Raw genomic sequence first — 24,801 nt, forward strand, 5'->3', positions numbered from 1 at the left:
TTCAAACAGGGGCTCATGTGCAGTTTCTCAACTTTTCCACCGAAGCAAACCACGATTCCCTGGAAATCAGGAACGGACCTTTTGACACCAGCGCAGTGGTTGGCAGATTCAGTGGACAGGACATACCGCCATCTCTTCTGACCACCTCACACGAGACCACCATATATTTCCATAGCGATCACTCTCAGAATAAGCCTGGCTTCCGATTTGATTATCAGGGTAAGAAACTGACACAGAAAGAGCACAAGAGAATGAAATAAAATAAGCCATGGAATAAAAAAACTTTTATTTTTTGCTTTTCGAGGTTTCTTTTCTTAAGAACCTCTTGCTAAGACAATCAGTCAGGATAACAAGGACACATGGTATAATAACCATGGCTCTGTGACTCTGTGCATGAAATCCATCAGCTATCAAATGCTGCTGATGCTGTTATTTCCTTACAATCCAATGTAAAATATGAGTCCAATGAGTAAATTCCAAATTCATTGAGTGTTGTAGAAATGTCTTTGTTTATCATTTTTATCTCCCAAGTCGAATGCACGACGCTATTGGAATCTGTACTCTGATGCAGTGAAAGTTTTCAAAATTGAAATCACTTCATGGGTTTGATCCCAGGGGACTGCACATAATCAGAAACAAATATATAGTACAATGCAATGCAAGTCGCTTTGGATAAAAGCGTCTGCCAATTGCTTGACCGTAAATAAACGTTAATGTGAAGTTTAGGCTGACATAAGCATTTAATACAAATAACATTTCAAGAACTTGGATAAAATGTGTTTTTAGCACAATGTCATGCTTTTTGCATCATTTTCACTCTTTGGTTCCAAGCATATGGTTTACATGAAGAATTCCCAGAGTCTAGGCTGAATTTATGCTCTGTGCTTACAGTTCAGGGTGGACTTTATATATATACAGTATATATATGTGAATAATGAATATTGATTTGTTTGAGATGCCAGCACCAGATGCACTTTTCGTGAACTTCCAGCAAGGTCGAAAAATTGATCATGTTAATCTTTTCCCATCTCATCTTGCAATAAATCAAAATGTGTCTCTTCCCCTAAGCCTATGAACTTCAGGAGTGTCCAGACCCTGAACCCTTTCGCTATGGTGTTGTTGTGGGAGCGGGTTACAATGTCGGCCAGTCCATCTCCTTCGAGTGCTATCCTGGGTATCAGCTGATGGGTCACTCCATTCTCACCTGTCAACATGGAACTACCCGCAGCTGGGATTATCCGTTTCCTCGCTGTGAAGGTACGACCCCCTCTATTTACTCCTCTACATCAGAAAACGCTTATTTGAACACTGGGTTCAGACTCGAGCTTTTTAAGTGCATATTTAAAGGGATAGTTACCCAAAAAGGAAAATACCGTCATCATCAGGCAGTTCCAAACCTGTTTGAATTAGTTTATTCTGTTGTACACAAAAGAAGAAATTTTGAAGAATGTGGGAAATCAAACAGTTTTAGGGCACCATTGACTACCATAGTAGTTTTCTCTTCCTACTCTAGTAGTCAATAGTGTCCCAGAATTGTTTGGTTGCAAACATTCTTCCAAATATCTTTCTTTTTGTTTAGTGTAATAACTAAATTTATACAGGTTTAGATCAACTTGAAGGTGTGTAACTGAAGATATCATTTTCATTTTTAGTTGTACTGTCTTTTTAAGAACATTCACAGAAATATGTACACTGCAGTTGGCGTATGGTAACCTCGATTTATACAATAAAAACTAGTTTGAAATTTGTGACACCGTTACGCTCTGTTCCCATCATCACTCTACTCCAATATGGAGACAGGAAGGGCACCAGCACATCAATGCTAATTCAGCTCCTTTATTATAAATCATCCCCACAGACTGAAGGTTTTCTCCCTACTGTCCCCCCGTCTCCCAAAGGGGATGATGGGAAGGAAAAGCAAAGAGTTCTTGTTCATACGCCTCCTCCTTGACCCACATTCGCATGCTCACTTTGATTGATTGGATGAGTTAATTATGCATGTGGTCATGTAGTAGCGTGCGCACAGGGGACGCTAACCGCTCGCGTGGGAATAAAGATGCTCTGGGGAGTTTCTCAAGCGGCTGTCAGGGCCATCTCAGCATCGGTGCACTGCCCAGGTGCTGTAGACCTACAAACAGAAACACACATTATTCAACCACACTGTGTTATTAATCCACAAAAAAACGGGAAAACTTACTGCCAACCTGGGCCTTGTTAGAACAGTCTTGCAGAGCGGGTAATTGAATTTGTGGTAATCGAGGACTCTGGCGTGGCAGAATGAAACAAGGAAGAATAGATGCAAGAGCACGCTGTGTAATGTGCACGCTGTCAAATTGTAAATTGAAAGATGCGACTCTTTTGTTAAAGGAAACTGATTTTGCTATTAGACCGTCGCAGCACCTTTGAAAGTGTCGTCTCTGTGTTGGAGTACATCAGAGTCATCTTCATTGACTTTAGTGGCCACTTAACATGTAAATTACATTTCTGGTGACTTGTAAGAACAGCTGAGGCCGTTCTTTGAGGATATGTTAAAAGCCAAAAGAGAGAATGAAAAAGATATTACATCTGGCACATAGGATTAAAAGGATTACCACAGTGTTTTTCATTGCATCTCAGATCTCTCTCTCGAGTGAAATTACTAACCAGAGTTATTATAGTTTTACGTTTTTTTTTTTAATTTTATTAATGCTTTGAAGTTTTCAGCGATTTTGTGTGTTTTTGCTATTTGGTTTTGTTGTCAATTTATTTTTTATTTATTTTATATCGCTATATAAGTTTAACTTTTTTTTAATTCCATATTTAGTTTTTGTACATTTTTAGTTTATTGTAAGTATTTTTCAGTTAATAATTTTAGTGCCTCGACTTAAACTTAATTCAATTTATTGCTGAGGCAACGTTTCTACAGTAATTTTTGTTTAGTTAAAGTTTTCAGTTAAATGATATTATTTGAAAATGCTATAGTATTGTAGTATTTGATTTGATTTCACTTAACAAAAGCGTTTTAGTAGTTTTAGTTTTAGTATTACAACCTTGTTACAAGTCTAAATGAATTAATTTTCATTTTACTCTTTCCCTGCCAGCTTTCTTAAAAAGAACTACCAGCGCTAGCATTTCTGATCACTTTAACCAAATTTTCTTTTATGAATATGTACATGTATGAAAAATATATTAAATGGAAGAACAGAGCCCTAGTGGGGCTCTTTTTTTTTTTTTTAAATCTGTCTTCGTTCTTTTTTCATCTTGAATCGGATGCTTTGTCCAGATTGGATTCAAAACAATGGTCAAAACAGTATCCACTAGTTTTGGATCTGTAGATGCTGTACTCTTTCAGAAGATTAGCGCCCCCTACTGTGTAACAGTGAAAAAATGGAAAGATTGGCAAAACATGTCAATGGTGGCGAACAATACAACGCACAAAAAAAAACATGTTCATGTTCATTTTCTATTGATCTTAGTGCAGTTATACATGTGACAATGACCAAATGATGAAAAAGACTGTCATATTACTGCCAGATTACTGCATCCTTCATAAGATACTTTAGCACCTAGAACTGACAGTTGTTTTCCGCACTGTTTTTTGTGGTCACGTTTCTGCTGTTACCTGATTTACATCATTCCTTAAGTGAATCAGCCACTAAAACAACAAAGCGCATGCAGATGCACACGCCATCACGCAATTCATTCCCATTGAATTCCCTCCCAGGTCTTTTCATTTGTCTTGGTCTCCCTGTCATACTTGCTCCAGTTACCACCCCAGCTATCACCCGCACACGCTGCCAATAACAGTTCGCGCCCGGAGTTCTCCATACACTGTCATGTGCATAGATCGCTTCTCCCGATACGTTAGAAGGCTGGTCGATCCTCTCCTCCATTTTCCCACCAGCTGAGTCGCTCCGTTCTCCATCCATCGCTCCTAGTTAACTTAGTTCACAGCAGCCTCATATCCTCCTATCCTCACTCAACTTTTTGGACCAATCGATGGTGTCACCATGCATTTCTGCTTGATAAAGCGCTGTTTTTTTTAAATCAATGCCCTGATCTATACTTCATTTAGCAGGTAAGGTGGTGAGAGACGGAGCCCGCGCCATTAGGGATTAACATAGGCAGGCCTCAAGATTCTGTCGGAGAGGAAATGAGGAAGATGGAAAAAGCCCAGGACGAATCGCAGGAAGATAGAGAGGGCGTGAACGAGTGGGAAGGGACGTGGGGATGGAAGGACCTTGACAATCTAAGCTATTACGACTGTCCTCGTGTATGCGTACAAGTCGGGGCCTATCTTTCTTCGTCAACCGAAGCGCATTGATTATTTCCCATTTGACTCGGGGAGGCAGCAGCGTGGGATCAGCGGGAACAGGAAGGGGATTTGATTTCATATGTCTGGGGTTCATTTAAATCATTGGAAACAGGGACACATCTATATAAATGCAAAGCACCGGCTGCATGAGGGATTTCTAGGATGAAGGAAAGTACTGTGACGACTAAGAGATGTCGTCCAACCCAGCAGGACTTTTCACCCGTGTCGTACTAGCCCTCTATCCGAGTTCCCATGTTCTTCACCGCACTTTATCTTCTAGTTACATTTTGTGTTGATTTCAAAAGAAATCTGGAAAGTTTTTCATGTCTTCTTTTTTTCTGTTTGTCTTAAAGCTCCCTGTGGAGGTAACATTACATCAGACAATGGCACTATCTTCTCCCCTGGTTACCCGGAGGACTACCACAGCTCTGCGGACTGTAGCTGGCTGATCACAGTGGCACATGGCTTCGGCATTCGGCTTAATTTCACCCTTCTACAAGTTCACGGCCCCCAAGACTTCATCACAGTCTGGTGAGTGTTCTGACTTCTATTACGTCCTGTAGTCGCTATCCAATCAGATAAATCTTTACCGGCTGTGTTTGTCACCTTCTCAGTCTGTCACTCTCTCTCTTTATAGCAAGTTCAGACTGGTGTTTAATTAATGAAACTCTTTATAGAAAGTGATCCTGGTCTAATCTCCTAACGCCTGTATGCACAGTTAGGATGGAAAGGTCCCTTTAAAGGGACAGTTTACCCAAAAAGAAAAATTCGGTCATCATTTACTCACCCTCGAGTTGTTCCAATTACAAGTCTGTATAAATTGCTTTGTTCTGGCGAACACAGAGAAAGATATTTGGATGAATGCTTGTAACCAAACAGTTCTTTGCCACAATTGACTAACATGGTAGGAAAATTGCAATGGTAGTGAAAAGTGTCCCAGAACTGTTTGCTTTCTAGCGTTCTTCAAAATATCTTCTTTTGTGTTCAACAGAACAAATAAATATATAAAGCAAATTTTCCTACTATGATAGTCAATGGTGGCCAAGAACTGTTTGGTTACACGCATTCTTCCAAATATCTTTCTCTGTTCATCAGAACAAAGACAATTATACAGATTTGAAACAACTTGAGAGTGAGTAAATGATGACAGCATTTTCATTTTTGGTTGAACTGTCCCTTTAAAACATAATAAAACCATAAAAATATAAACCTATCCTACATTCATCTGCCTCTCAGCACTCTTTTACAAGACTTGTAGGATTATGTTTAGCTGCATTTCTGGTTATTTGGGATGATCATTATTGGATTATAACTGTGACTAGCAGAAGTGAATCTTCTTATGTCAGTTCCATATTCGACCAACACTCTTGTCAATGGATAATGCACATTTCTATATTCAATCAATTTGAGTAAATGTTAAGAAAAAAGTGTTTAATTTCCTATAATGTTATTACTATTGCTCCACTAGTCTGTGTTTTTGCCCAAGCCAGCAAAAGCTGCATTAAGACAGCTTGGCCTCAGTTCAGTGAGCCAACACTCCCCTTAGCCAACCAGATGCCTTTATGAATGCACAGGACGGCACGTAATCTGTAGTGCACACTCAGACCGGCACAAACAGATGGTTTTGAAGCTGAATGGTCACGGTTTTATCTGGGATCAGGTAGTTGGAAAATCGTTCCCTCCCCAAGAGAGGACTGAAAAGATGGGGGTAAGCTCTCAGAGCGACTTTGTTTTGGATGGTGCCGTTAGTTTTTCCACGCTTCCTTGGAACACTCTGAATCCAGCTTCAAAAACCATAACGCAGTCCCTCAGAGAGAGTGCGAGAGGTTCCGGGAGGTCATCAGTATGGTTATAATGTTCTCTGGAATTGTGATCAATATGCTGAGAACGTTCTCTTGAATCAGCAGTGTGGATACAGTCAGACTTGCTATGCAGGCAGCAAGGCATGTTTTTTTGTGTGTGACGTACACGTGTTTATAAAATCAATCTTAATGCCGTTTTGTTTAAAGGGACGGACCTCAAGAAACAGTCAGGAAAATGGGTGTGTTTACTGAGGGGGAACCCAACAACCCACCCAGCAGCACTTCTAACCAAGTTTTGATACGCTTCAGGAGCAATTCGGAGAAAGGTGGACTGTTCAAGATCATCTACCAAGGTAATCAATACAGGCAAATTCCCAAAAAACAAGTAAAAAAATTAAGAACTTTTTTATAAGCCACGATTACATCCATTATAAAAATGGCCGGTATATGCACACCTGTGACCACACATCAGTTGAATTCTACTTTGAAGGGATAGTTCACCTGTGAAAAAGTGAAAATTAAGTCATCATTTACTCTTTACCATCTTGTCATTTCAAACATGTATGACTAAAGATATTTTAAAGAATATTGGTAAAAGAACAACGGTGGTCCCATTGACTTGCATTGGTTTTGTGTCCATATTATAGAAGTGAATGGGTTCCGCCGTTGTTCGGTTACCAACATTCTTAAAAAATATCTACTTTTGTGTTCTGCAGAAGAAAGAAACTCATACAGGTTTGAAATGACAAGAGGGTGAGTAAATGATGACTAAATTTTCATTTTGGGGTGAACTGTTCCTTTAATGCACTTAGCAGTGGATACATATTGCCCAAAACCATCATAAATGCAAAATGATTCAGAACTTCATTACCTGAGTTTTATGCTTGTAGTACCAGGTGTTAGAAAGATGGGCCTTCCAGATGAACATCCTAACATTGTTTTATGTATTTTTCTGTCTAATTCTCTCATTTATTCATTCCCTCTCTTACAGCCTATAGACTTCAGTTTTGCTTGCCACCTCCCATCATCCCAAACGCAGAAATTCTCATGGCCAGCAAGGAATTCAAGATCGGTAAGTTTGGATTGGTTTCGCATGCAAATGCACACAGTTTTGTATGCCCGCTCATGTGTATTTGTGCACTGGCCTGGCCCAGTATTAGCGGAACATTTTGAGCGGCGACGCACACTGCCAGTTCATTTTCAGGCTTGAGCGCCTCTCATTAATAATGTTCCCAGAATAGCAGAGCCAGCCGCGCACACACGCCCCCTCCACACACGCGCTCAAACCCCGAGAACTCACTTTGAGGAGAGAAATAACACTCCAAAGCTGGAGCCTCCAAATCCCACAATGCCTTGCTGATATGCTGACTCATTGCCAAGCTTCAGTACTGAGGCTGATGTTGTGTTGTGTGTCCCCGCGGTGTTTGTGATGCTAGAAATGGTTTGTTTATCCTGCATTGCAGTCAAGAAAGCTTAATTAAAACTGTATACAATGTTGGGGTATTTTCAACTCATGGTTGGATCAGAAAAGGGACAAACCCAACCATTGGGTTATAAGTTAACCTATGCTGAGTTTAACCCATTGTTGGGTCAAATAAAAAAAAATTGTGCTAATTTAACCCAATGGCTGGGTTTGTTCCTTTTTTAACCAACTCTGGGTTGAAAAGAACTCAACATTTTGTAAAGGTAAAAGAGAACCAGTTGTGACCGCACTTCTCAGCTCACCTCATTGACATCCACTGAATCTGAAATCTTCAATGTCTAAAATAATATATTAAAGGTCCTGTGTATGAAATTTTGTGGCATATAGTGGTGAGATTTCAAACTGCAACCAACGGCTCATTCCACTCCTCCCTTTCGAAGCACTAAAGTGGCTGACACAGGGCTTTGATGTCATCATGTTTTCTCTTCTTTGCTGAAGGAGAAATAAGGTATTTAGGAAACGCGCTCTGTAGAGCAGTTTGTCCGTTTAGGGCTACTGTAGACACAACATGGTGAATTCCATGTAAGGTTACCTGCTGTGTATGTAGATAGAAATAGTTCATTCTATGGTAATAAGAACATAAAGCTTCATTACGTAATGTCCTTATACACCTCTGAAGACATTGTTATTTTTATTATATCGCATGTCTGTCAATAGATCCTTTGAAAAAAATGACACACTGTACCTTTAACCTTTCCAAACTTCCCTTAAAATGCATGCAAGCACACGGCCAGAAACACAGAGCTCCTACAAAGCATTCAGCATGCCTAGCTCTGTGAGAAAAGGATTCTTTGCAAGCGTGTGTTCCAATATTTCAGGGAAGTTAAATGGTGCATTATAAAACCGCTGACTGAATGTAAGCAAAATAAACACTTTTGGCTCTCCTTGCCGGCAATGAGCTTTCTCCAAAGCTCTGAATCATGGTGTAGTTTTTTTTTTCACTTAGTTGAGTCACAGGACGTCTAAATGTGTGTGTGGCAACAGAAAGTGTGGCTTCTCGTGAGATCCTCAGGTAGCAGCTGATGGGTGTTATGAATGTAAACCATGCGGTGTAACGCTCCCCTAATTACACTGCAATGCAGCGCCAGGACGGCTCTTCTCTCTTTCTCGCTCGTTTTGCTCGTATTGTCATTAAGCGAGACAGTGAAAGGACGTGGCCTTCATTACGTGAGCAATACAACAGCCAGATGTTACTCCTGTTGTTCCCAGATCCTCAGAAATCCCAGAATCAACAGAATGTTTCAGAAGGTGTGACGTGCATCTGAAAGGCAGCTGATGAAGCCGTGATGAATGTGATGTGTTCACTATTCACCCTTTTCCTTCTGTTTCTCCTCTCAAATCTCTCCACAGGTGACATTGTGCGGTACAGATGTTTGCCGGGATATCACCTGAATGGGAACAGCATTCAAACCTGTCGCCTGGGGACTCACCTTGAGTTTGAGGGACCTCCACCTTCATGTGATAGTAAGATTTAATTTTTGTGTCTTCTAAACAATCTCTGGTTCCAATATATACTGAATTGTATGAAGCATTTTGATCACTTATCCACATTATGGAACGGTCATGCTGGTCTAAGCTGGTCTTTTCAATGTTTTTAATTTATGGATTTTATGACCTCATACTACCTGGGAAACATGGAATATTTGCACTTTCAAAAGGCATTTATCATTATTATAAATATAGATAGATGTACAGTATATGCAAATGTTATCTTAGAATCTTGATGTTTGCTAAGTTTATTGAGGTTTTACTGCATGTCTACTCATTTACTTTTTATAGCCACCCACTGCCGACTTTTTGATTCATCTGCATTTACACAAGACTGATCCTGTGGTTTATATAGCATAAAATCCACCCCCACTGTCTTGCGACGGAACAATTGATCATGCTGGTTGGATCTGCTGTGTATGAAGCTTCATTATTGCCATTGCCTTAGACGTGGAGATGAAGTACTTTAGCATCTGTCAACCAAACCCCGCGAGTGTGCTAAATGCTCATCTACCTTTCCTCCAGCTGCTTTTATGTGATTCTATATGGCGTTTCCCATAAACTGCCTCAGTTCTTCCTCATTATATTTGTCTTTCTAGTCTCAGTGCAGTTGAATTATCTCTGAGCTGTTTGTGTTAGTCCTCATTGCAGCTTTGACTGAAAAGCCTTTTCTTTCTTGCTTTCTTTCTTCGGTTTGTACTGTACATATCTAAAATATCATACCTTTAGGGTGGTTTTGGAGTAGTTTGACTGTGAACAGGAACAGGAAGCTGTGTCTGCATTACTAAAATATTGTGTAATTACACATTAGCCATAAGAGTGAGAGTGCTGGTGCTTACAGCAGGTCCCGGGATTTATGGTGGCATGAATAAATTATATGGTTGCTTTTTTATGCTGAGTGTTGATACTGTATCTGTGCATTTGAAAAGTTCACGAGAGGCAAGAAGATGAAAAGATGTAATTATTTCTATAATGTGTAATCAATCGTGTTCATAACATTATGTTATGAACTGTACATGAGGTACAGGAATTTGTTTTGGTTACAATGGATTCTGTTTAGCATATACAGTGCTGTGAAAAAGTATTTGCCCCTTCCTGAATTTTTTTTTTTTTTTGCATATTTGTCATGCTTAAATGATCCAGATCATCAAACAAATTTTAATATTACACAAAGAAAACCAGAGTAAATACAAAATGCAGTTTTTAAATGATGGTTTTATTTATTAAGGGAAAAAACAATCCAAACATTTCTGACCCTATGTGAAAAAGTAATTGCCCCCTAAACCTAATAACTAGTGCCACCCTTGGCGGCAACAACTGCAATCAAGCGTTTGCGATAGCTCGCAATGAGTCTTTCACATCGCTGTGGGGGAATTTTGGCCCTCTCTTCTTTGCAGAATTGTTTTAATTCAGCCACATTGGAGGGTCTTCGAGCATGAACAGCCTTTTTAAGGTCATGCCACAGCATTTCAATTGGATTTAAGTCCGGACTTTGACTAGGCCACTCCAAAACCTTTATTATTATTTTTTTTATCCATTCAGAGGTGGACTTGCTGGTGTGTTTTGGATCATTTTCCTTCATAACCCAAATGCGTTTAAGCTTGAGGTCACAAACCTATGGCCGGACATTTTCTTTTAGGATTTTCTGGTAGAGCGCAGAATTCATGGTTCCATCAATTACGGCCAGTCGTCCAGGTCCTGAAGCTGCAAAGCTGCCCCAGACCATCACATTACCTCCACCATGTTTGACTGTTGGTATGATGTTCTTTTTATGAAATGCTGTGTTAGTTTTACGCCAGATGTAACGGGACACACACCTTCCAAAACGTTCAACCTTTGTCTCATCAGTCCACAGAATATTTGCCCAAAGGTTTTGGAGATCATCATCAAAAATACAACAGTGCCATTGTTTTTTCTCAAGATGCAAACAAGTAATGTTTTTTTTTTCTATAAGGGACATTTTATATACAGTAAGGGACTTTAGTTAAATAAGGCATAGTCCTAGTAGTGTTATTTTGTAGTATTAAGTAGTATTATTGCAAGTTTTTCTCTATGCAATGTTCATTAATGAAACTTAAATGAAATAAATACTATGTTTGATTATATTAAGTCAGTTTAATATAAAATTAAAAATCAAAGTAACTTATAAAGCCAATTCAATTAACCTAAATATTGAAGGCAGCTTTTGAAACAAAGCTAAACTAAAATTCTTTTTACAGAAAAAAAATCATGCTGGCAGAAAGTAACTAATAAAAGACTATAGGACAAAAACAGATAATAGTTAAGAAGCATGAGCACATGTCAGCAGGAACAGACAGAGGCGGGGTATTAATGAAAATGTGAAGATGGAGGCAACATAATGTGTTTTTTTATAGTATAGCATGGCCAAACCCTTCTCAACCTTCATGCAGGAGTGCTCCCTCTGAACCAGTCTAATTCATCTTAACATTAATAAGGTGTCGGCGGCTAATTGCTCCGGCTATATGAAAAGCCCCTTATACTGAGGGCCAACATAGCCAGCTGACACCCGCTCCATTTGGTCGGGGTGCTGCCTCTAGCTGTCAGTCAGATTAAGTATGCCTGGCTCACCACTGAGGGATAAAAGGCCTGGTGGAATGAGAGACGGGAGGATAAAGAGAAAGTTAGAAAGCAGATACATTTACAGTGAGATTACATCTCCGTTCCAAAACCCAGTGAGCTGTTTCACTTCCTACATACTCATTCCTACGTAGGCTTCCTACATCATCAAGTAGCTTATGTGGAGTTACCTATGCATGGCGCACAAATACTGCTCTGCCGTGGTGTCGATTAGAGTTTAATGTGATCATTGTGCTGATGCGTAGAAAATATTTACACTTTTGTTTAAACAAACACTACTTTTCAGTATTGAATAAAATGTTAGGATGTTTTTCGTCGACACTCGTTGACCACTCTCAGAAGATCTCTAGCTCATAAAATAGCAGGACAAATAGAAAAACAGATCAGGGTGAAATCCTGAAGAAACCCAGAAAGGAGTAAAAATAATACAGAGGGATAAACGGATAGAGAGAAAAAGAGACGAGAAAGGACAGTGATGGGTAAAGTGCGGGCAAAGCTCATTGAGATGCAGAGTATATCCAGGCTGCAGGTGCACCCAGCTATTAAATCACATCTCTCTCTCTCTCTCTCTCTCTCGCTCTCGCTCTCTCTTTCTCGTGCTTGCTTGCTCGCTCGCTCTGTACCTGACATCTGATATGTCACATCCATCTCCTTCATTTGGTTTTGGTTTAATACAAGAATTACCATTGTGCACTTCCTGTGTCTTCTACAGACATGATCAGACGTCCTGATTATCATGATGGCCTTGTGCCAGTCTCCTCCAAAGAAACCCTGTGCTTGATCACATTGAACCTTTATTGTATGTGCAGGGCTGTACATTAACTTTTTTTGCACATAGCACTGGTGCTACAGAGGTTAAAAGTTTTGTAGCACAGGCCAAACAGTTGTAGCACAAGTATAAAGCGTCTTTTATATTATAAAATCATAAAATATTTATGTGTAGTTTATCACATGAATAGGCAGGTAACGGAGGAAGGACATTAATGTTACAGTTGGGTAAATTAGGGCCATATCATTTAGTAATTTTCCGTTGAGTTTTGTGTTTTCCATTCTTTTACTATACAATAATTATATATTTGTCCACATACTGTAGGATACTATTATGTTATTTACAATGGTAAACTGCAGTAAAACCGTCCTTTTGCAGATACAATGGTGTTTTTGATATATTATTTTAGACTATATATATTAGACTATATATATATATATATTAAATATTAGTTTAGTAAATATAAGTATACTCTAGTGTTTATAGTTTATCAATTTACTGCTAGAATACTACAGTTTATTATAGTAAATATTATAATACAATACAGTGTTGTTAATCTGGATGCTCAAGTTTACCAGACTTTTATTTTGACGGTTCGTCGCAAAGAGTGTGTGGATGACTATATCTTTTCTCTAACAGTTAAATGCTTATGAAATAAACTCAATCAGCTCTGGAGTTGGAGTTCATGTGTTCATGTCCTCATACAGAGACGCCGACAAATGCACGAGCTCCATGCGCGTATAGTAATGCGTTAAACTGTGCAGCTCATTCACGCAAAACAAGCAAGTGACATATTTAAAAGGCCGGATAGCGCCTCCGCTATTCCTTCCCTGCTTCCACATCGCAGACATCACAGGGCTCTAAATATGGACTCAGTGAAGCAGGAAAACAAGTTTTAAATGCAAAAACAACTAAAATTGCGTTGCACCATTGTTTTACATCACACATAAACAAGCACCGCGGCAAACACACCTCACACAAACAAGCGGCTCTGTCTAAAACACGTGCAACACTGTATCGCACGTGTGCTACACTGGTAAATTTATTCTTAGCACAGACAGATTTTTTAGTGGCATGTGCGACATGTCGCACTGTACAGCCCTGATGTGTTTTACAAAATCCCAGCCTTCTGATTTGGCTTTTCTCTGAACGTCTAATGAATGCCTCACATTACGTGATAATCTGGACCGAACATCCGACCCGATCGAGGCCATGGATATGATTTTTTCAAAGATTCTCTGGAGGGGAAAATCGGGGTCAAATCTGGCCGAGAATCCTGTAGTCTGAGGCAGGCTTAACCCAGTGGTTGTCAAACTGTGGTGCGCGTATCACTAGTGGTACTTGAAGAGACCCCAAGTGGTACGTGACACGACAGGAAATTAAAAACTCTAGATATTTATTTCTTTTTTTTAAATTCAACTAAAGTGTGACAGTAAAGTGTGCATCTAATACAAAGTAAACAAGACAGACTTACTTAAAACCTAGATATCTGTGTATTATATACAGCTGTTCTCTGCCATGTTTATGCATGTATTTATACTTCTCTTCTGTGTTAAATGTCTGTTTTTAATATACAGTAGTAGTCTTTCTGCAAGTCCCTGCAAAGTTAATAAATCCCCAATAAGAGTCATTTACAGAGCCCTGTTTACAGTGCACTATAGAAAAGTGTTTTGTGTCCACCATTACCGCTGACTAACTTGACAAAAAGGGAAAAGTTTGAAAATAACCACGAGGCAAGTATAGAGTCACAGCTCTACTATTAATTTGAGTGTTTACTCATGTGATTTTTCTGTGGCGGTCATTAGGTGGTACTTGGAACAACTAATTTTATTATAGGTGGTACTTGATCTGAAAAGTTTGAGAACCATTGGTCTAAACTATTGCCAAGCAGAGAACACTTTCATGCCACGCTTATTTCTACATTCCTCCCTTTTCTCCCAGTGTTCCTCTCTCACTTTGTCATTGTGTCTCTCGCCCAGAAAGTATGAGGGAGGAAATAGACCTGGGAAGTGCATTGCATCAGAATTGAATGCTGTTATGCAAATCGAGGAGGGAAAGCTCACGTGTAATGTGACGTCTTTGTTCTCGTAGCATATAGTATACACACTCCATACAAGCCTTCTTTCTGAACACTTTGGTTTATACTGTTTATACATAAACATTTTGTCACTATGGTGACAGAAGTGAATTTTATTCTATTTCTGCAGACATTTAGGTATTATGTTATTATTGATTTATTTTTAATTTTATAACGTTATTAGATTTCTGGACGTTTATATAAAATCTTATTTTGCTCATAGTCTGCATGAGATGATCTTTGCGCACAGTTCGACGCTAATGTAGTGAAATAAAGGGATTCAAATATATAGTAAATGTTGCCGATGGGGCACTTAAAGTGACAGTTCACCCCAAAATAACAATTCTGTCATCATTTACTCACCCTCTTGTCATTTCAAACCTGTGTGACTTTCTCTCTTCTGCAGAACACAAAAGAAGATAGTTTGAAAAATGTTGTTAACTGGACCCCATTCACTTACATTGGTTTTGTGTTCCTACAATAAAAGTTAATAGGGTCCAGTGCTGTTCGGTTGCCAACTTTCTTCAAAATATCTTCTTTTGTGTTCTGCGGAAGAAAGAAAGTCATACAGGTTTGAAATGACAAGAGGGTGAGTAAATGATGACAGAAATTTCATTTTTGGGTGAACTATCCCTTTTTTTGTCATTGGTCAAATATCATTCCTGTGGAATGTTCTGTGAAGCTTCATACTGAGCAACCGTAACCAAGGAGAGATGGATCTTAGTTGGTCAATTGTGTTGAAACTGCTTGTTAAAAACAAAACACGTGGCTTTACGGCCTAGTTGACAGTCTGCGTGACATTTATCTTTTTCCTTGACAGCAGGAAATGAATCATGTACGTTGATATTTTGAATGCATACTGTATCCTTGTGGGTTTTTTTCAATTCATTCCAGCACATAAGAATTGTCACCGTAGGGTGACATTTTAAGTTGAAAATCCCTTTTTTACATGCCAGCCCTCTCTCATACAGTAGATAATCTTCAAGCGTCATTGTTAGAGGAGCATTTTTGACATGCCCTTTTTCTCTTCTGTCAGGATCTGGCACCAAAACCGTTGTTTACATTCAACCAATGACAGTCCATTTCAAAGTGGATTAGGGGATAAGGGCGACCTGAGGGAGTAAATTTTTCTTTGCAGTCATAGTGAAAGGCCCGAGATGACGGCCTCGAGATTCTGTCTAGGTCATGCTCTTTTTGCTTTTGTTTGGGCAGAATGGAATTATACTTCTCGCAAATCTCGACGGCACGCCAGATGACGCATCCGTGACCGTCTGGTGCACAAGGGTCATTTTATGTTTCGCAATATAACCTGATTTAAACATACATGTCTTGATGTCAATATAAAGCATGCAGCAAAGGCCTTTAAGCGGTATGATTTATTAAGGGAGGATCGTGAATAGTTGTCATATCTATCAGTTTTGGTTTGTTACAGGTTAACAGCCAGCTTTCAAACAGCTGAACGCACGGGAAAATAAAGATCCGTTACATCCACGGGCACGCTTTAAAGAACGTTATTTGTGATAATGTTTGTCCTCCAATGAAACAGCTTTTATATTTTATGTCACCTCAGAGGCCCTGCAGTCAGTCCCAGGGGTCGTATATTTTACCCTCGTAAAGGAAGTGAGTCAAAATAGCAAGCGAATATCTGAGCTCTGTGCCCCCATGGACAGCCGTGATAATATATGCAAGCGTTATATATCTATAAATATCCATTTCAAATCATCTTTTCGTCATATATTTATCGTCACTGGAGCGATTTACTGGACTGTGAACTTGAATATAATTATCAGAATAACTGATCTGACGTTTGACACATGAAGCTGGACATTGCACACTATGCGTGAAATTATTGCTTTGATGAATGTCCATCATAATCAGCGCGCAGACCCGTGGGTTTTAATGTCGGTCTATTAAGATGCTAAACGAATTACTAAGAGGAGGATTACGGAGACCAAATATAGAATCAACCCCGTTTACTCTGGGTCACATTATTTACTGGGTTTAGGCGCACCGATTTCCCTCTTTGCTGGGCCGCGTGCGTCAATATTCAGATAAGCCGAGGTGATCGACGAGATTAGATGGTCTCGAAAACCGAGCCGCAATTCTTCTCCGAGCTCTCCCTTGTGAAAATCCTCGCAGACGTGGACTCGGTCATAAAGTATTCACACAAGCAGCGCTCCGAAGCGTCAGTGCATTTATTTAGCAAGACGAGTAATAGAAAATCCATATTTCATATCCGTAACCTAAGTGTCATAAATATTTGATAATAACAATCCCTCCGCCTGATGCCGAGCGTTTGTAGTCGCTCATCTGTGACATCCACATCACGCGGAAGAAATTGCATCAAATAATAGAATTGAGTCGGAGATGAGGCCTTATCCCTTTATGTTGTCGTTTGTATTTGGATTCTTACTTTGTATGCAGACAGCTACAGAGAAAATAAGAGACAGGCTTCCGAGATTTGAGCGAAGCGCTCGAGACAGGGCGCTGCATAGCGCCTGATAATTCAAGGTAAAAGTGTGGGGAAATGTCACAGTGGGCCTCTTAGGAATATCAATGACTTCGAGCGATGATGTGGTGTGCCAGCAGACTGAGAGAGGCTGGCTTTATGAACTTTATGAACAGCGGTGATCAATGCTCGCTGTGTCACGACGGACTGGCCTAGGGTGCTTTAAGTTATCATCGACCACATATATGCCTTTACGATAGACATATACTGTACATGCAGGCATTGGGTTTTGACTCTACACAAGTTATTCAGTGATCTATTGGCTGCTTATATTAAATTGAGCTTTAGATTTATCTGTGTTCTGTTATGTCATTGCAGCATGTGTGGTTCTCTTGGGTTAAGTACTTTTCATGTGTTCCTTGGGCAAATGTAACAGTTCAGAGGGTCACGTTGAACTTTGAACCCTACTGTCTGTTTCTGCTGAGCGATGTATGTATGCAAGTCAAGGGAAATCTCATACTTTCCTTAAGTGTGTTTGTTAAAATATATGGAAGTGAACCAGCTCTTGTTCTTTTTTCTCCTCACAGTTACCTGTCCCATGAATGAGGTGCTAACAGCCTCCACAGGGATAATCCTGAGCCAGTCACCGGGCAGCAGTCTACCGCACTTTGAGTCCTGTTCATGGGTGGTGAAGGTGGATCCAGGTTACAACATCACTTTCACCGTTGAACACTTCCAGACCAGCAAACAGTTTGATGAGCTCGAAATCTTTGATGGTGAGAGACATTGTCTATATACAAATGAAGTGCAGTCTGACATTTTCTAAAAAAGTTATTTCGCTTTAATGGCAAAGAGGACGTATTCATTGCCATTAAAGTGAAATCACTGAACCTACACATAGGAGCCTGTTAAAAACGCAAGTTTTAATATTTAAGGAATAGTTCACCCTCAAAATGAAAATTCTGTCATTTACACGCCCGTTTGTCATGTCAAACCTGTATGACTTCTGCAGAACAAAAAAGAAGATATTTTGAAAAATGTAGGTAACAGAAAACAGTCGATCCCCATTGACTTGCATTGGTTTTGTGTCCATACAATAGAAGTCAATGGGGACCAACGGTTTTCAACATTTTTCAAAATATTTTCTTTTGTGTTTTGCAGAAGAAAGAAAATCAGACAGGTTTAAAATGAGAACAGGGTGAATAAATGATGACAGCATTTTCATTTAGAAGGTGAACAGATATTTTATATTTGCTGTATAGCTTTTCTTGTGATTTATGAGATAATATTATTATTACTTTTAATAATAAATATACTAATTTATTATTATTATATTTCATACAATTATTTAAAATTATACATAATGTCATATATATGATATAAGTTCTACTATGTATAGTTATAATATAATATTTGTAAATGATATAATGACAAATTATATGCTTATTGTTGTTATTTATTTATAATAATAGCTGGTGTTATTGCAATGATAAAGTTGGTAGAATGAATTGTATTGAATCTAAAAAATGAACACAGCAATGCTGGTTCAGTCATATGGCATGATGTTTTTCTTTTCTTTTCCTTCCAATACAATTACTGACGTGCACTTCACAGGCCACTTTGATGTATTGAACAAGAGGGAAAGTTGTAGAGGGGCCAATATGGATGACCCCTGCTTTTACTCAATATAAACCCTTTGTAAAAGGCAAAGGAAATTGCTTTGGCCAGCAGGGGTCTGTTCAGGGCCATTCGTTCAGGTCAGCGGCTATGCTGGGGTCAAAGCGATCCCATTTAGACTTCGATTAGGAACTGGAGTACGGGTCAGACGGGTCAGATCACACACGTGGAGTGTCATCACATTTTATACATAAGTACAATGGACCATGATCAGAGCTGAGACACAACTTTCAAATATATTATTCAAAGAATTAACAGAAATACATGTGAATGTATGATTATATTATTTATGCGTCTAGTATCTCAACGATTTTAATCCATCAACTCCATAAAAACAGCCAAGAATAAAATGAGACTTAAATGACAGTATTCCCGCACCGAGTGCTGTCGTGCTACACACCCTTGAGAGTGACAAAGCGCTTCTGCTAGTGTGCCCATCTAAGTGTCATCCAGGAGCAGTCTGAGCTACTCCCGAGGGGAGCCGGGACACTCAACGCCGATTATCATTTCAACTCGCATCGCGCCACCAACCAGATTTTGGCTTTCAAAACATGCCAGCAGCAGACGGATCGCAGCAGATCGCTTCACCTCCCTGCAGCTCTGTCCAGACAACAGCGTGACATCTGCAGTAGCCTTTAATGCACACGCAAGCCTCTTTGGGCAGAATCAGAGTTAAGTTGACCCGAAAACGCCGGCGGTTGAGTTTTTGAAAGGAACGCTGTCGTTCGACATTAGCAGCGAGAACCGGAAAAACAGTTGTGACAGAAATGCATGGCAAATGAGCCGGTGGCTTCGCTGCTGCTGGTAAACATGTCAATTCTGAGTTTGTAAGATATGTGACTACTGATGGTGGCAGTGAGAGAGAGGGATGGGAATCTTTTTTTCTAGTATGACATCAGCTGTGGGAAGCAGTGTTATAATTTAAACTCAATAAACCGTGAGTTGTGTCCCAAATGACATACTGTGCACTGTGCATTTAAACTATGCACTCAACCTTGTAGTGTTTGAATTTAAGAGTAGTATTGTCCTAAATGGAATACTAAATGGTTTTAAACTAACCGGAAGTAAATCGGTTTCCATATGAGCGCAAATGACGTCAATCCCATGTCACAATGCGTGTGAATAAAAATCAGTTTGTACATTTAATGCAATTTTCATGTTTTGTCTAGCATAACTTTAGTCATCAACAGATAGAAGCATAATCACTCTGCAGGAGAGTTTTGCTTGAGCAACGTCTGATAGCCCCGCCTCCCTTCCACTACGTAAGCGAAACTGCGACCGTTGAGCGTGTGAAGTGTCCACAGTTCCACACTTCATATTTTCGGTTATAAAAGTGCATCATCTGGATACTTAAAGTGCACTTCTTTTTTGAGAATGTTCAATGTGAAAGCACTACTCACACTGTTTATATTACAAAATGGCGTAGAATAGTGCATAAAGGGGTCATATGACACGGCTAAAACGAATATTATGGTTTGTTTTAGATGTAGTGCAATGTGTATACACGATTTAAGGTTCAAAAACGCTGTATTTTCCACATACCGTGCATGTTTGTATCTCCTCTTTGCCCCGCCTCTCTGAAACGCGCCGATTTTTTACAAAGCTCATCGCTCTGAAAAGCGAGGTGTGCTATGATTGGCCAGTTAACCAGTGCGTAGTGATTGGTCGAATACTGCAAGCGTGTGACGGAAATGTAACGCCTCTCAATTGTACTGACAGGTACGCCCACCTTACTTGCGTATACATTTGGGCGGTCTTAGTCAAATCATACACGAACTGACGTAGATTTGTGGGGGTGTGGTTACACGAGGCGTTTCAGGCAGGTCTGGGTGAGCATTCGCTTTTAGATAGAAGGCATCTTTTGTTCCTACACTTTAATTTTTGCAATTTTACCTGTCTAATACATGCATGGGCAACTTATAACACACCAAACACACAGAAAAACACGTATTCGCGCCATATGACCCCTTTACGTGCGCGATTTGGGACGCACCTACAGTATGGTGATTTTGTATTAGCTCTGTATGTTTACATCTAAAACGTAAGCCCTTTTATGTTCATTATAATAGACATTACATCTTTACAAATCCTCACAAGAACCTTTGAGGGAATTTATAATGAAATTCACATAGGCTACATATGAATACTAACAAGATCACATTAAATATACATGTAATACAGCTTAAATATGTCTGAGCTTCCATTGAGATGTGGGTTGTCAAACATGCATATCTGTTCTTCTTTTGGATGAGATACACCATAGGAATCTGTCACATCTCTGTGCGCTGTTGTATCCGCAGGCCCCTCAAGACAGAGTCCGCTGCTTATATCACTGAGTGGAAACTACTCATCTCCCCTCAGCATCACCAGTTCCTCAAACCGAGTTTATCTGCACTGGTCCTTCGATCACACCTCCAGCCACAAGGGTTTTCGTATCCGCTATTCAGGTGAGGATTCAGATTCATTGTCTAAACACTACAGCTCTGGCAAATATGGCAGAATCATATACGGATCTCCCAAAGCTGGTGTTTCCTAGTCCGTTGAGTTGCAGATGGTTCCTGAGTGCTAGAAAAGTATGTAAAGGGACAGTTCACCCCCCCCAAAACTTTGAAACTTGACTCAAACTTTTTTAATTTCTTGCATTTTGCTGCATTTTTATTTGGAGACGATATATATTGCAAACTTTAGGTTTAGTTCACTCAAAAATAAAAATCACGTCAGCATTGTTTTTACTCTCATGTTGTTCAGACCTGTATGAGTCTTTCCTCTGTGGAACACAGAAGAATATATTTTGGGAAATGTCTCAGTGGTTTTGTCTAGTCATTGTGGGCTTTCCTCGAAATATCTTATTTTTTGTTTTGCAAATGACAGAAAGTCATGCAGGTTTGAAATGACATGTGGGTGAATAAATGATGTAAGAAGGTTGAACTATCCCTTACGTTTATTTAAGTCACACGTTTTCAGCTTGAATTTAATGGAAATACATCTGAACCTTACTAAATCATTCTGAGCAGCAGAGCTACTGAATTAACGGACTCACTTGCCGACAGGTGCATAAAGATTCACAAAAGTTTTGTTGTCTGTGTCTGAAACATAAAATTGCAGGTTACTTTAAGTTCTTTACGTAGGTCAAATGACACTTTTCACTTCTCATTTCCCGCAGAATCTGTCCTGATAGTTCAATTTATAAATCATAATTATGAACTTACTGTTGCAATTCAAGCTAGTCTATAGATACACCGATACTAAATTTCTCCACTGATACGATAGCTGATTATTGAGAGAGATATCTAGATTAAATTACTATTTCTTCATAAAGTTATTCAATCCTATAATGACTATTAATATTGAACATCAAACTGGTGGTCCAAATACAGAGCACAAATGCATTGCATTTATCTGTCCTCGTTTGATTGACAGGATATGTCGGCCCTGTTCATCAGCTGTTTTTAAACTGTTAGCCGATAGTGTGAAAATTTGCTTTTATCAACTGATACCGATTATTGGCTGATATATCGATGCGTCTCTGCTTCAAACACAAAATAGCAAAATATTTTGTTTAGTATGCGTTAAAAACCACTGCCTGGTCCTGGTCCATCAAAAGCCTGTGCTTTCTCAAGGCTTGACAAAGGCATTATTGTAAATGAGTTATAAATATTTCAAGTTTCCTTATGCTCGTAATCATTAGCTTCTCGGAGCAGTGACTGATCACCTCTTTGTCTCACTCACCAGGCTCCTTCTCTTGTCATCAGCTTGTTTTGTTTTCCTCGCTCCCTCCTCGCATGATGGATTTTTGATATAGGGCCCCGTGACAGGCTGGGTTTCGCGACAGCAGCACACCTAGGTTTCCCTGCTCAATATGGTTTCCCTTCTGTAGCGATACCTCAGTGGGACAAAAAACAGATGGCGGGACAGACTCAAAGCTTCGTACTGTTTTCTTCCTCAATCCGTCTTATATTTCCACAGGCTGTTACTTCATCAACTGTAGCGAGACACACACACACAAACATACCTTTTCCTTGACCTTTTTCCTCTCAACTTTTGTGTTTTGGTGAATGGCTGTCGTTGAGTGGAGAGAGGTCCTGTGTCTGAATCACAGAAGAAAGGGATCCAGGTTAAAGGTTAAAGATCGACAGCAATAGCTCGGCTGCTTGGGGAAATAGAGAGTAGGAGAATGCGTTTTGTTTTCATATTGACATTATTAAATGCGAAGCTGCGGCTCCTGGGTCTTAGCCAGGTAGTGAACAGTGGTGTGAATGGATTATGCAGCTCTTTACTAAGTAGTTGCATGGGAAAGCTGCATTGCCACAAAGCTTTTTCTCATGGCCAGTCCTCTGAAACCAACAATCAATAGCAGACTTTTCAGACATTTAGAGGGCAGCACCTGTTGTGTCAGGTGAGACTTCAAACATGTGTAACCAAAATCTACCTGCAGCACTCTAAACCATTTAAAACCATTAGCAGGGAATTTATTTCAAGTTGAACAATATGATATGTGAACTTTCAAATAGATCCATTATCCTACATCTCTACTGCTATTGCTAATGCATGAGACTAAAACATTTCTCTATAGTTTCAGAGTTGACTCTTTTAAAATCCAAGGTTTGTCATTTGCCCTTGCGTTAGAATGTTTGCTATATCTTTTCATTTTTCTTTGTTTTACAGCGGGTGAGAGTCGCTTTCACGCTTTTAAACATTTTGTGTAAGGAACTTAAATCCCCTCACATGTGATGTTTAAAGAAGCAAAACCAGAGTGAAATTAAGCTTTTTCGATCCCTCTATCAACTAACTCTAGTTTACTATATTTCTAATATTCGTAATAGTAGAAGTGATTAAATATTATTTGAATGAATCCGTTTAGTTATAATGATTAACCCTTCATTAACGCAAGAGTTCAGGGGAGTGATTTGCTTCCAGAGAGCAAGCCAAACTTGTTTACCCGGATTATTTAAAGATCATATGAATATGTGAAATCTAATGTGCTCAATAGTGTGACAAATGACATTCCCTTTCCTCCTTTCTTCCTCCTTTAACATCAACCCCATATCAATTCGGTCACTCTTTTTCTCATTTTATCTGCACCAGGAACATCTTGTATGAGATTTGATTTTATCTGATCTGATCTGTGATTGTTGCCCGTCTTGGATCTTGCAGCCATCTTGAATTTTGTGTAACGAATCTTTGCTTTGTTCTAAATGAACATTTAGCCAGATACAAGTGTATATAAATGAAGAGATTGTTATTATCATGTGTCCTTCATGGCCTTTTATGAGCTCCCACAATAGATCAGCAGTTGAGTCTGGGAGACAAAAAGCTAATTGTCTCCATAGAGAAGCCACAAGTCGGTATATTACAACTTTTTATAGACAGATTTCCAGTAAAGAACTACACTACCCATAATCCAGGAGATAGCACTTTTTTGGATGAGGAGAGAAATAACACTCCAACAGACCTCAGCAGTTTACTGAGTCTTCCTACACTCCCAAAAAACATGATAATATATACAGTATGTTATATACCTAGAATTGTTTTTTAAAAAGTTTAGTATTGTATGCTTATTTTTAATTACACCGTCCACGATGCTTCTTGGGATATGTTGTTTGTAGCCTTACTAAGACCTAAAAAATGGCTGGTCACTGTTGAGGATTGATCTATTTAATCAGCCCTCTGCTCCCAACTGCATTAATATTTGCCATTTCCAGTTAACAGGATGAGGAATTGCAATAAAATAAAAGACATTCGCACGGACGGATTTGTGCTCAACTTCACCGGTTGTGTTTTCGTTTGTGTCTTCGACAGCGGCGTACTGCAGTACCCCAGACGCTCCCGTGAACGGTTCGGTACACAGTCAGACAGGCACGAAACTGGGCAGCACCTTGCGCTTCAGCTGCGAACGGGGCTTCAACCTGATCGGCCAGACCACCGCCACCTGTACCCGCACCCCCCAGGGCATCCACCAATGGAACGCTCCGGTGCCTCTCTGCCAAGGTGAGTCGAAAAATCCCGTCGACGACACCAAAGTCTGGAGCTTGTTATCGTCCGCCCCTTCTCCTTCCACTTGACTCTCTTGAATCTCTGAACTTGTTTTTTTTGTTGTTTTTTTGAGAAGGACCAGCGCCACAGAGGCTAATTCTGTATTCCATCAATGTTTAGCGCTTGGCTGC

At 39.6% G+C, this 24,801-nt stretch overlaps 1 protein-coding gene across 1 annotated transcript in view; it reads left to right on the top strand.

Annotated features, from left to right (window-relative positions):
- Window positions 1–24,801, top strand: part of csmd2 (CUB and Sushi multiple domains 2) — a 284,836-nt gene that overhangs the window by 231,917 nt on the left and 28,118 nt on the right. The window contains exons 41-49 of the mRNA XM_057354048.1: window positions 10–219; window positions 1,069–1,257; window positions 4,648–4,825; window positions 6,304–6,449; window positions 7,088–7,168; window positions 8,930–9,043; window positions 17,548–17,736; window positions 20,938–21,084; window positions 24,437–24,625. Of these exons, the coding sequence (XP_057210031.1) occupies window positions 10–219; window positions 1,069–1,257; window positions 4,648–4,825; window positions 6,304–6,449; window positions 7,088–7,168; window positions 8,930–9,043; window positions 17,548–17,736; window positions 20,938–21,084; window positions 24,437–24,625 (1,443 nt within the window). The remainder of the gene's footprint in view (window positions 1–9; window positions 220–1,068; window positions 1,258–4,647; window positions 4,826–6,303; window positions 6,450–7,087; window positions 7,169–8,929; window positions 9,044–17,547; window positions 17,737–20,937; window positions 21,085–24,436; window positions 24,626–24,801) is intronic.

Source organism: Triplophysa rosa, linkage group LG16 (genome assembly GCF_024868665.1).
Source record: "Triplophysa rosa linkage group LG16, Trosa_1v2, whole genome shotgun sequence".
In the NCBI taxonomy this organism is placed as follows: domain Eukaryota; kingdom Metazoa; phylum Chordata; class Actinopteri; order Cypriniformes; family Nemacheilidae; genus Triplophysa; species Triplophysa rosa.